Source organism: Pseudonaja textilis, chromosome 9, assembly GCF_049901715.1.
Source record: "Pseudonaja textilis isolate UNSWEBS1 chromosome 9, rPseTex1.2, whole genome shotgun sequence".
Taxonomy (NCBI): Eukaryota; Metazoa; Chordata; class Lepidosauria; order Squamata; family Elapidae; genus Pseudonaja; species Pseudonaja textilis.
The window spans coordinates 1,084,142-1,096,601 of record NC_141998.1 but is presented as its reverse complement, the minus strand read 5'-3'; the positions used below and the strand labels follow the sequence as shown (position 1 = coordinate 1,096,601).

Below are 12,460 nucleotides of genomic sequence, written 5' to 3'. Positions count from 1 at the left end.
AACCTGACAGTTCACACGCTCGTTTTCCAGGGAAAAAATGCATTAGAAGGGCAGGATATAAATGTTTAAATAAAGTAAAATGTGCAGTTGAATTGGCTATTCTCTTGGGAAATGTCAAGATGAGGGGGAGCGAGAAGTTTGCATAGCACTTAACGTCTTTCAGTGTTGTACTTGCAACCTCTCCTATAAATGCACCGTATTCCCACTTCTGCACCCCCCCCCCCCTTTGCAAGGGCTGGAGGGGGGCAGATTTATTTATTTCACTGTTGCTGTATTTTTTTTTCTCTTCCCATCTTACCTCCCATCAACCAGATTCTGCTTCGTATTTTTTTTTCCTCCAAGTCCTCTTGAGCATTCATTTTGTTTAACACCACCATCACCCCGCCCAGTTCTGGGAAGTATGCATGAAGAAAGCACATCATGAAATATAAACCCAGTGCATTTCTTTCCCGGTGTTAGCCCAGGGACTTGGAAAACAAGGGAAATGTTGCCGCTCTCTTCCCTCCAGTGTCAGCTCTTGACTGCAAAAATTAAATACTTCAGGATTCAGCAGATGCATTGCAACATCTTTTAGAAGGATTATTATGGACACTCTTTTTCAGTAATACAAATTTTCAGTGCAGTTAGAGAAAAAAAGGCTAACTGGGCTCCAGGATGGGCTGAGCACATTAACTTCGCTGTGTTGTGGGGGGAAGAGAAAAAAAAACAGATAAGAGCACAGGGGTAGAGTAATCCATCCGTGCACAATATGGCCTTCCCCAATCCAGATGCTTTCAGGGAATTCTTAGTCTGCAACACATCTGGAGGGCATCAGATTGCAGAAAGCTATCACGGCCCATCCTCCCTGGCTGAAGCATTCGGAGGGAATTGGCCGAATTGATCCTCCCTGCTTTCTTTTAGGGTGCTCGGGAATTGAGCTGCCTTACGAGGGACAAGGCATACGTCACGAGACGTGTAATTTTAGCCCTCTTCTGCAGTCATAATTATTATTGTTGTGCAGAAAAGGCAGGCCGATTTCGCTCTCTCCTGCCTCCCCGTCATTTCTGTTCCAGAGAAGAAGCTCCTGGCAATATTTTTTTTTTTTTTGAAAAAAAAATGACATTTAAAAGAAATTCCCAAGAATACGATTCTGAGGTGAACAAGAAACTAGGGGGACAACCAGTCTTGCATAGTACAGGGCAGCAAACTGACTTCTCTGGTCAGAAAATGTTAAAGAGAAGCACCAGGAGAGAAATGTTACTTTATTATTTTATGTTATTTATTTTTATTTTTTATTTTATTTATTTTTAATTTTTATTTTATTTATTTTTAATTTTTATTTTATTTATTTTTAATTTTTATTTTATTTATTTTTATTTTTTATTTTATTTATTTTTATTTTTTTTAAATTTTATCTTTTTTTTGTTGTTTTTGTTGTTATTATTATTATTCATTGCACAGTCAGCCAGATGTTCAGACTGGGTTTGGCATCTTTTGTGTGCCTATCAAGTTCTTCCCAAGGACCTGGGATAGGCAAATCTGGATGTTTGACGGTGTTACAGAGATCGCCCCAGGATGGAAGCGGCTCCAACTAAAGCTGCCTTCTGCAATTGACTGGTGGCAAATGTGTCAATGCCAATAATGGTATCCAAGTGGTTCTCCAGTTCTTTTGGGATTGCACCCAAGGCGCCTATGACTCTTGGTACCACCCTTGCTTGCCTTTGCCATAGTCGTTCTATTTCTATTTGTAGGTCTTTGGAGTTTGTTATCTTCTCCAGTTCTCTTCTCTTCTCTTCTGCTGTCTCTAGGCACTTATTGTTGTTGTTGTTGTGATGATGATGATGATGATGATGATTACTACTAATGCTACTAAGAAATTGGGTAGCCAAGCAGGAAAAATGGAAAAATACAGAGTAGGGGAAGAATCAAATGAACCACAGACTGCAGCTATCCCTGCCAGCTAAAATAATAAAATATGTTTGAAATGTAAACTTTTTTTTAAAAAAAGGAGGGGAGGCAGACAATCAGAAGATTCTTTTCTGGGGAAAGAGACCTTGGTGAAATTAGAAGAGATATTTTTGCATAGCTGCTTTGGTGTTGTGGTTAAGGCACCTGGCTAGGAACTGGGAAGTGTGAATTGAGAACTACCTGGACGCTATAAGGAAGGCCAGGAAGGTGGACACCAAGATGAAGCAATTGCATTTCCCTCTCCTTCCCTCAGTCCAGGACTCTTTTTTAAAAATAATAATAATTATGGGTTACATCCCAAACAGAAAAGCAAATCTACCAGGTTGAAGATGGGTTCCCCCCACCCCACTCCATCCTGCTGAGGTGGCAGGCAGGCAGGCAGGTGAGGTGGGCCAGGAGATAAAATGGTTCTTAGGAAGCCCCATCCAAGAGTGACGAAATTTCTTTACGCTGTTTGGGGTGCAACCAATGCTTTGTCCTCTCGTTCAAGGCCAACCGGTCCCGTGAGCTGGGAGCAACGGTGTATTGTGTTGGTGTGAAGGACTTCAATGAAACTCAGGTAATTCGCCATCTTCTTGCATTTGGGCAATGCTTGGTTTAAGGGTAACAGCTTTCAGTCCAGCCATGGGATCCTACCTGTTCCACGACTGGTTTGGTGATGGTGCATGTGTGCACCTAACCTGCGCACCTAACATGTGCACACAGCTTTCCCCACACCAACGGAGGCTGAGAGGATAAAGAAGGGAAAGGCGCAGGGTTCGGTGGGAGGACCAATCCTGAGCTTTTTCCTCTCAGCTGATTGCTTTTTTAGACTACCAGTTCAGCCAAACCGGTCCAAGCAGGTAGCATACCACCACTGTTTCAGCCTCATTCGAAATTGCTTTCAAGGGAGCCAGAAGGCCAGGATTATTGGCAGGACATGGCTCCAAAATGTCAAAAGAGTGGCCAGAATGATGGCATCAAAGCCTCCACCCTTTTTGACAAGCGTAACATCAGTTCCCGCCATGACACGGCCACCATCTTGATTTGGGGCACCTTTTCCTGTGAAAAAGCTCTGACATAGCTACAGATCCCAGGATGGCTGGAATAAAAGAAAAAAAGAAAAATGAAATCGATCCAAACGTCTTTCAGTAGGAAACCATTCAACTGCTGGAGTTCTCACAACCCCTTTCCTCCTATTTGAATAAATCTTGCTAAAGAAAACTCTGAGAATTAGATTGGAAAGAATTTTGGTTGTAGGCAACTGCCAAAGAGTCTGGAAGTAGCCTCTAAAGACTCCATGGGTTCGTTCTCCTGCAATAATTTAAACTATGGTCTGTGTTCAGCCAGGATCCTATCCTAGTTTTTTTTTCAGTCTCAGCAGCTTAAGTTAAAGATGTGGATTTCATCTCTCAGAATTCCCCAGGCAGAATTCTGGGACCTGAAGTCCACACATTTGAAAGTTGCTGAAGTTGCAAAACTCTGTCCTATTATATTCAAGTTCTCTGCTTCAAGGGTGGGGTTGCTAATTCCCCTTCACCCTCCCACTATTGTATTTAGAAAAACTATAATCCCCCTATTGTAGTGATGAGTTCAAATCCTGAGAAAAAAATGAGCGTGGAAGAAACAAAAGGCACACACAAACACGAATGTCAACAAAGCTTGGCAAACGATTGTCTCCGCCTCTTGTGCAATGGCCATCTGCCTCTTGGGATTTGATTGACTGTGTGTGTCCAGCATTTCCTTGCGTCCCTGTTGGCTGACCCACTTTTTCCCACCCCCCTCCAAAACCAGTTGGCTCGGATCGCTGACAGCAAGGATCACGTCTTCCCTGTGAATGATGGTTTCGAAGCGCTCCAGGGAATCATAGACTCCGTAAGTCTTGCTTACCGCTGTACTCATTTCCATGACGTTGTGAAATTAGCATTGTTGTGCCAGAAACAGTATATTTATCAGTGCTGGGACATTCAAGGGCTTCCTAGAAAGAAACCAGTAGCAGCCACTGAACTGAATGGCTTGGCCGGGTGGAAGAGAGGTTTGGGCTGAATGATAGCTCTGAAATGCCAAAGAACGATTTATCAAAAGCAAAAAGAATCCGCGGCTTTTATTCAGTGGGCAGGGCGAATTATATACCATTATGAATCCTGCATCTCACAAATCACCCAAAACAGGGAAGTGCAGTACTGTCTTAGTGGGTCTTGCCAATTTTCCACAATATTTTTGGGGGTCATTGCTAGCACTGATGATGTTACTTAGTCCGGGGATGAAACACCTGCGAGAAAACCACCAAGTCCAGAGAACACGATGGACTGCACCATTCAACCCCGAGGTGCAGATATTCCCTTCTATTTTTGTTATAGCTAGATCTGAACAGGCAGCAGTGTGAGGTCTTTGGGAAGAGCTATTGGCGAAGGGCCTGGGGGTTAAAAGAGTCAAGATGGCACCCATGACTGGCTCAATCAAAACCAGCAACTTTGACCATTTTTTGACCTCACATATGGAGGCCCCTGGCCTGATCCTTTCTCTATAGCTTCTACTGAAGGACCTTCCCATACAGCTCAGCTTACGACGAGCCCAAAAGTTTATGTTGTTAAATGAGAAACTTGTTGAGTGATTTTCTCCCCTTTTACAATTTTGCTTGCTACATTTGTGAAGTGAATTGCTGGAGTTGTTCAGTTAGCAACAGCCCTGTGAAGTTAATCTGGCTTTTCCCGTTGACTTTGCTTGTGTTCTGACCAAGGCTTCCGAGACCATAATTACACACAGGCTTATTTTAAAAACAAGTCTTGCTTTATTGCAACGCTGGGAATTATTTTCATTCCCAGCCAGTAATGAATTCTCAAACAGTCCCTCGAGATAAGCACCCACCTTTCTTCCCTGTGAAGTGCTGCCAATAACAGAAGTATCAAGTGAACTAGAAAGAAAACCAACCAAAGCACAAAGAGCTTCAAGAATGAATCTGAACTGAACGAACGACTTTGCTTCCTGCAAAGGTTTCATCACCTTTGCATCTCCTTTATACCTTATGGGAGGGCAATCACCTCCAAGCCTTACTCCTGAGTCACCCCTTTTGTCTCAGCTGCTGTTGCCTTGTAGCAGCTCTGTGCATACGCACAATGGGAACAGGCTCCCCTTGTTCCTCTGCCTCTCTGCTCCCAGCACAAAATTCCCAGATGGTCCTGGCCCCATCTCTTTATCGGACGCAGGACCCTCACCCGAGTCCTCTCCAGACTCCCGGACTGGTCCTTGTTCTTCCCCGCTGTCCAATTCCGCTGCCGGCTGCATCGGCTGCCAGCGAACCACAACAGCTTGTCAGAAAGTCGCAAAAGGGGATCGTGTGACCCAGGGTGCTGCATCCGTCATAAATATGAGGCAATTGCCAAGCATCCAAATATGGGGACTGTGGGGGAGGCTACAACAGTCATGTGTGAAAAATGACCATAAGCCACTTTTTTCAGTGCTGTTGTAACTTTGAACAATCACTAAACAAACTTTTGTAAGTCAACCGGACTGTCTGCAGGCATTTTGTGAGTGGTGTGTCTCTCTGTGTATTTGCAAAGTTATCCTGCCTTCAACTGTTGCTAAACCCCAGGCAGGTTTTCCTCCACGGGAGAGCAAATCCTTGACACGCAGGAGAATTTGGCTTTCGTTGTAGAGCCTCTCCAGATCAGATTCTGGGAGGTTTTTCCTCTGGAATTCTTCCCCTTAACATCTGCGAAGATTGGATCAGTGACGCTAAGCCAGAAGGAAGCTTCCTACATCACCAGGATGGAGAACTTTGCGTTCTCCCAATGTCACATCCCTGAAATTCCCAGTTTGCCTCCCCGTTAGATAAGGAAGTTGCATTTTGGCAGCGTCTGGAAGACCATTTCATTGGATCAGAGAACAAAAGATAAAAAGACAGAAGCAACTAAGAGGACCCATCTCAAATGCAAAGTCCAGAAGCGGTTTCCAAGTAGCAGCGAAAGTAGTTATATTCTTTTCTTTGAGTAACATGGTCCATTTAGCCATCTCTGCCAACTCCACCGACTTCTGTAGCCTTTCGACCACGGTGGGAATCCAAGTGTCCTTCCACTTCAGAAGACCATTGGTTCTTCACCCACCGTATCACTTTAGATGAGATTTAACAGGCCAAACAAAGAAACGGTAGAGCTTCTGCATATCTGCAGCCCACTGCGACGAAAGAAACACAATTGCTTTCCAACACCAGTTGTATTGGTATGGACTTTGATGTTCATTTACAAAGCAGGGATAGAAGTTACTTTCCTGATCCCTCCAGGTACAAATGGTTTTACTCTAATCCAGGGGTCCCCAAACTTGGCAACTTTAAGACTTGTGGACTTCAACTCCCAGAATTCTCCAGCCAGCTTTGCTTTGCTGGCTGGAGAATTCTGGAAGTTGAAGTTCACAAGTCTTAAAGTTGCCAAGTTTGGAGACTGCTCTAATCTATCTTCTGGATCAGGAACAATCTCTCTCTTCTCTCTTCTCTCCTCCCTCCCTTCCTCCCCTATAATTTCTTCTAACCGAACGTACAAATGTGCTTAGGGTACCAGGTATTGTGCGAAGAGAAAAATATTCTGAGCTTTTAGACTTGCATTCCTTCTACAGCTGTTCCTAATAGATTCCAGAAGTATTTCCTCTCTCTTTGTCTCGCTGGCTGTATTTCTGATAGCTTCAATTTCCAGCAGCAACTCACTAGATTTCGTGCTCAGAAAACTCACTCTAGAACCCATGAACCAGGTTTGGTTGATTTCTGACTCATCTGGTAACCTTTCACAAGAGGACGATTGGAGAGATTTTTTTATAAAGAAAAATGGCTGGATGGCAAACATTACTTAGCCCGAAAGTGAAAGCGTGACCTCTGCAGGTGGGGAGAAAATGGCTACACCTGGTGCTTGATTCATCATTGTCTGTTTTGGCAGGGTATCAAAGGGCTTCTCTGCCAAAAAGGTACCAGATGTATCAATATTTGGGGGGGCAAAGATGGACTGAAATCCTAAAGAATCATAAAGAACAGCAGCTTTTGTAAACAGCTGGAAGAGTGTTGAATAGGTGGACTCTGCAGGCATCGTCAGAGAACAGTGTGAGTGTGTGATTGTGGTGTCCCCAATTGTGGTTTTCTTTGTGCAGATTCTCTGGGTCTGCACCAGTTCTTGCCTCTGTGAGAGTCACCCCTAAAACGCCCTTTTGTGAATTAAAAGCCAGTTATTTTAACAACAGCAACAACAATAATCATGGTGGGAAATAAATGAATGCAAAGAGATAAAGAATGGCAAGATTATCATCAGCAAATTACATCATGTGTCTTTTGATTCTAAGTGTGCAGATCAAAACAGATGCAGGCGGGGCCAGCAATGCCATGATGGAGGAGCCTAAGACTGAACCAGGAAATTTAGAGGCACTGAAACAAACCCCACCTTAATGTGTGTGTGTGTGTGTGTGTGTGTGTGTGTGTCATGCCCCCAGGGGCGAAGCATATGAGCCTTGGTGGTGCAGTGGTTAGAGTACAATAATGCAGGCTACTTCTGCTGGCTACTGGCTGCAGTTCGGCAGTTCACCAGTCTCGAGGTTGACTCAGCCTTCCGTCCTTCTGAGGTCGGTAAAACGAGGACCCAGATTGTTGGGGCCTTAGAGAAGGCTGTAAAAAAACTCTGTGAAGCGGGATATAAGTCTAAGGACTACGGCTATTACAGTGCAAAGCTGTGGTACTATTTTTATGTTTCAGTCAAAAGGTGCTACCATTGCTACGGAGCTAGTCCACATTGCACCTAGGGCTAGCTCCACTGGCAGCTCCCACCTGCATCCATGGGGGCCCTTTGATCACGCCGATGACCCAGAAAGCATCCTTGTGTCCCTTGAGTTCTATGTAGGGGGTTCAATGGTGCCGCTGTGCCATTATTCTGATGTCATTGCACAGGAGGTCTTCACACTTGACAGCTTTAAGACTTGTGGACTTCAACTCCCAGAATTCCTCCTCCTCCCAGTCATGTTAGCTCAGGAATTCTGGGTGTTGAAGTCCACAAGTCTTAAACTTGCCAAGTTTGAAGACCCTCGTCATTGTGGGTTATGTCTGACTCTTAGGCCCTCCCTAGCAAAGAGGTATGCGTACGTGTGAGTTATTTCAGCTCTGCCGAGTGTCGGAAAATAGCCATAGGTACCTCCATTTCTTCCTGCAGAATCCAAATAGGACTTTGGAACTCTTCACCCTTCTCCCAGGAAGTTTCCCATTCTTTTTCTTGGAAAGAATTAGCTGGAATGAGATTGTGGGGATGCGTGGGCCACTTAAATAAAATTAGCTGGCTACTCTGGAGGATCGCAACAGAAGTCTTCATGCTGTGACTCACTCAAAGGTCACTGACTCCAAGCCAGGGATGCCTCTTTCTGGATGTTTACATCCTGCTTTTTTAAGCAAAAGTTCCAAATTCATTTTTTTTTAAGCTGCGGTGATTTATATCTTTCAGACTGGATTACATTGGGCTCAGCCTTAAAGATTTGCACCAGGTTTAATTTTGTGAGAGAGCATAAATAGGAATTAAACCTGATTTGAGAGTCACACCTAGACACATCTAAGGAATCTAGAAAGAATCTAGAATGCTTGCTAGTTGCTTAACTTTGATCCTTACGATGGCATTTCTTCCCTCCGTGGCTGGCTCCCCTCCCAGCAGTTCCTCTTTCACCCTGGCTAATTTTTTCCGTTTCTTCATTCTCCTTTTAAGGATATTCCCGAATATGAGGCCTTACTTAACCATGTTTCCCCCAAAATAAGACCGGGTCTTATATTAATTTTTGCTCCAAAAGATGCATTAGGTCTTATATTTGGGGAAAATGGGGTACTAAATGCATCCGGCTGGCTGGCGATCTTAACTGGGGCTTATTTGGGGGGTAAGGTTTATATTACGAGCATCCTGAAAAAAATCGTGCTAGGGCTTATTTTCTGACTGGGTCTTGTTTTGGGGGAAACATAGTTAGAAAAATCTGTTGCTTTTCTCCCATATTCAACCTTTTGTGGAGACTTATAAAAAATATATTATTTCACCTGCATCTTCTGCACACAAGTGTTGAAGGCTGGGGATGGGAATTGTTGCCAGAGTACAGTCCTTGACTTACAACAACTCATTTAGTGACCGTTTGGCATTACAATGGCACTGAAAAAAGAGGACTCAGGATCATTTTTCACACTGATGACGGTTGCAGCACCCCCAGGGTCACATGATCAAAATCCCAGGGTCACATGATCCTCTTTTGTGACTTTCTGACCAGCAAAAAAACCAGATTGACAACTGTGTTGCTAACTTAACAGCTGCAATGATTCACCTAACGACGGTAACAAGAAAGATTGTTAAAAATGGGACCTCTCCTTTCATTCTCCAGGTCTTCTGACTTTTTGCCTCCTTTAACCGGAGTCCTTTTTGGTTTAGGCGTTAAGCTATCCCAGCCTTTTTACAAAATTACAAAATAACGAAATCGATGGTAGATAAAGAGAATCAATACAAAATGTGTTATCGGTGGTACCTGGCCCCTTTGAGATGAGACAATATGTATCCAAATTGAAGCCCAATTTGTTGGAAATGAAAACAAACAAGGGGTACCTTCTTCCACGCTTGGTGGCTTTGCCCGAAGAGTAAAAAGTATCAGACAAAAATGCAAACATCCAAGAGAAATTACGAACATTCAATTAGAATTTAAGGCAGAAATCTTTTTATTGGGAATAATAAAAGGTGAATATGCAAAAGAAATAAAATATTTAATTTTACATATAATTACTGCGGCAAGGATATCGCTTGCACAATGTTGGAAGGGTGATCAGATGCCAGTAGAAAACTTAATAATCTGAAAAGTCTACGATTGCACTGAATGGATAAACTTACCCTAAGATTAAAAGAAAAGGAAGACTCAAAAAATTATACTGTCTGGGAAAAGTGGCATAATTGGATCAATAATAGAAACCAGCGAGTAAATAGATAAGGAAGGAAGAATATAAAGAGGATATAGTGGGAGTACTGACCAGATATATGAAATAAGTATTAGAATATTGTTTGATAAGAAAGCACCGTCTTAACTAATTTGTAATGTATATGTTTTTGCTTTTATTTTGTTTTTAATGAAATGCTTTGTATTTTGTATATATCTTTTTAACATTTAATAAAGTTTTTCTAAGAAAGGAGGGAAGGAAGAAAGGAAGGAAATAAAGAAAAAAGAAAGAAAGAAAGAAAGAAAGAAAGAAAGAAAGAAAGAAAGAAAGAAAGAAAGAAAGAAAGAAAGAAAGATATCTCAGCCTTGAGCGACACTGGGAGTTCTTCACCTGGATGCACACAAGGTTGTCAAACCGTGTTATTCTTTCTTGTGCCTTCTAGATTCTGAAGAAATCTTGCATTGAAATCCTTGCTGCAAAACCTTCCAGCATTTGTGCAGGCGGTGAGTTTACCACGGAATATTTTCAGCTTTTCTTGCTTCGGGGAATGGCGTCTCTTATTTTTTCATCCCAGAAGGAAGGGAGTCAGCTGTGTTCTGGCACTCTGGGGGAATTTTTCCTTGGCTCGAAAACGCCAGAAAATTCCATCTGTTGGTTGTCTGCTTGCATGAAAAGAAAAAAAAATCTTGATTTGATCTATTTTTAGGGTTGGTTTTCATTGAGGGCGGATGGGCTTTGACGTCTCAAACTTCATTTATCAGATATCAGGTGGCCAATTGATGGAGGTTTGCACCTTCCCTACTTCGGTTCCATCCCAAATCTCCCATCTTCTGTTGCCTTTGCTAATGTTTGAAACAAAAGAGAGAGAGAAATGCAAATCTCACCGTCCTCCATCTTGGCTTTGTCCCTTTTCAAACTTTAGCTCCCTTGCCGGCAGGTATATCAAGATTGGGCAGGGGAGCACCGATTCCCCATCCACAGGATTGGGAGCAAGAAGGATAAACTGGATTCAGGAATCTTGCTTGGGATGTATAAGACTGTGTCCGGTCTCTTCTTGAAAACCTCCATGATAAAGCACCCACCACTTCTGGAAGCACTTCCACTGATTAATTGTTCTTCCTGTCAGGAAATCTCATATCTTTTATGAGAAGTAGAACAACCTACTCAACACTCTGCGGAGTTCCACATTTGCAGTGGAGGCAAACTTCTCTGCTTTCTAGATAGGCTTCCGATGTAGGAACGGGAGCAAGCTTGAGAATAAGACAACTACTGGATTGAATTTTATTTCAAAGCAGACCTCCTAGGAACAAAGAGATACAGGGATAAATCAATGTTAGACTCACCCAGTGGTGGGATTCAGCCGGTGTAACAACCGGTTTGGCGAGTGTGCGCTTTGCACGCGCGCACAGTGTTTTAAAAGCAGCCATTTTCAGCTAAAACTTACCTTCTGCTGCAGCCCTGGTGAGTAAAACAGCAATTCGCTGTGCCACAAAAATCAGCTGGGCTTCAAAACAAGGAAATAAAAGATAGACTAGGGCAGGGGTCAGCGAGTGAGGCCAACTAACATCCAGAACTACCGGTTCACTCGAACCGGTCCGAACCAGCTGAATTTCACCCCTGGACTCACCATTGAAGATAGAGGTCTCCAAACTTGGCCCCTTTAAGACTTGTGGACTTCAACTCCCAGAATCTTGTGGACCTCAACTCCCAGAAGCATAGCTGGCTGGAGAATTCTGGGAGTTGAAGTCCACAAGTCTTAAAGGGCCCAAGTTTGGGGAGCCTTGATTGAAAAGATCTTCTAGCCATCTCAGCATTTCGGGCTTATTCCAGCTTCTCCTGCAAAAAAAAACAACCCTGGACTTATTTTCTCTTTTTCCTACATTCTGATCTTATCTTTCTGGCATAGATTCACTGGGGGGCGGGGGGGGGGAAGAACTTTCTTTATTCTGGAGAGGGTTATCCTCCCTGGGTAGCAGCTGGCAAACAGGCCTTGGCATCCACCCCAGTCGGCTGGCTTTTGCCCCTCCAGGGTCCCTGTTGGCTTCTTTAAACATCTAACATCTCACTGGGGAGAAGCGGGAGAGCCATGAGGCTCTGCAGAATCACAGAGTTATTCAGAGTTCACGGGCTCCGCCAAATGTTTACTAATGATTTGGGATATAAATGGGAGTGAGTTTGCATGTTAGATGAGAAACACACATCAGTTCATTCCCCAGGCTTTTTAAAGTCTGCAGACAAAGCTGTGCGATGAAGAATGCTGACCCACCCATTTTACGTTCTACCAATGGATAAGCTGCCTTTGTTCAGCCCGTGCTGATTTTTGATTTTTTTTTTAGTGTGTAATCTTCAGTCTGGTCCATCCAATTTTAGCCTAGCTCTAAACTTCTAAATCTCAAATAAAACTGCATTAAAATTCATAATTTAACACTTTCTCCGATGTTTTGGCACCCAGTGTTTGACTCCAGAACTGCATTACAAAATATTAAAAAGCATGATTCGTAGGATCGCTCATATGGAGGGAGTTTTATGCCACAAACTAGAATTGACTTCTGTTTATTAAAACATGTTCTCATCCAAGGTTTGGCCAATGCAGGGGTGGGATTCTATCAGTTTGCACCTATT

At 43.2% G+C, this 12,460-nt stretch overlaps 1 protein-coding gene across 1 annotated transcript in view; it reads left to right on the top strand.

The window, feature by feature from the left end:
• Positions 1-12,460, top strand: part of ANTXR1 (ANTXR cell adhesion molecule 1) — a 97,216-nt gene that overhangs the window by 21,653 nt on the left and 63,103 nt on the right. The window contains exons 7-9 of the mRNA XM_026715196.2: positions 2,438-2,506; positions 3,721-3,801; positions 10,281-10,341. Of these exons, the coding sequence (XP_026570981.1) occupies positions 2,438-2,506; positions 3,721-3,801; positions 10,281-10,341 (211 nt within the window). The remainder of the gene's footprint in view (positions 1-2,437; positions 2,507-3,720; positions 3,802-10,280; positions 10,342-12,460) is intronic.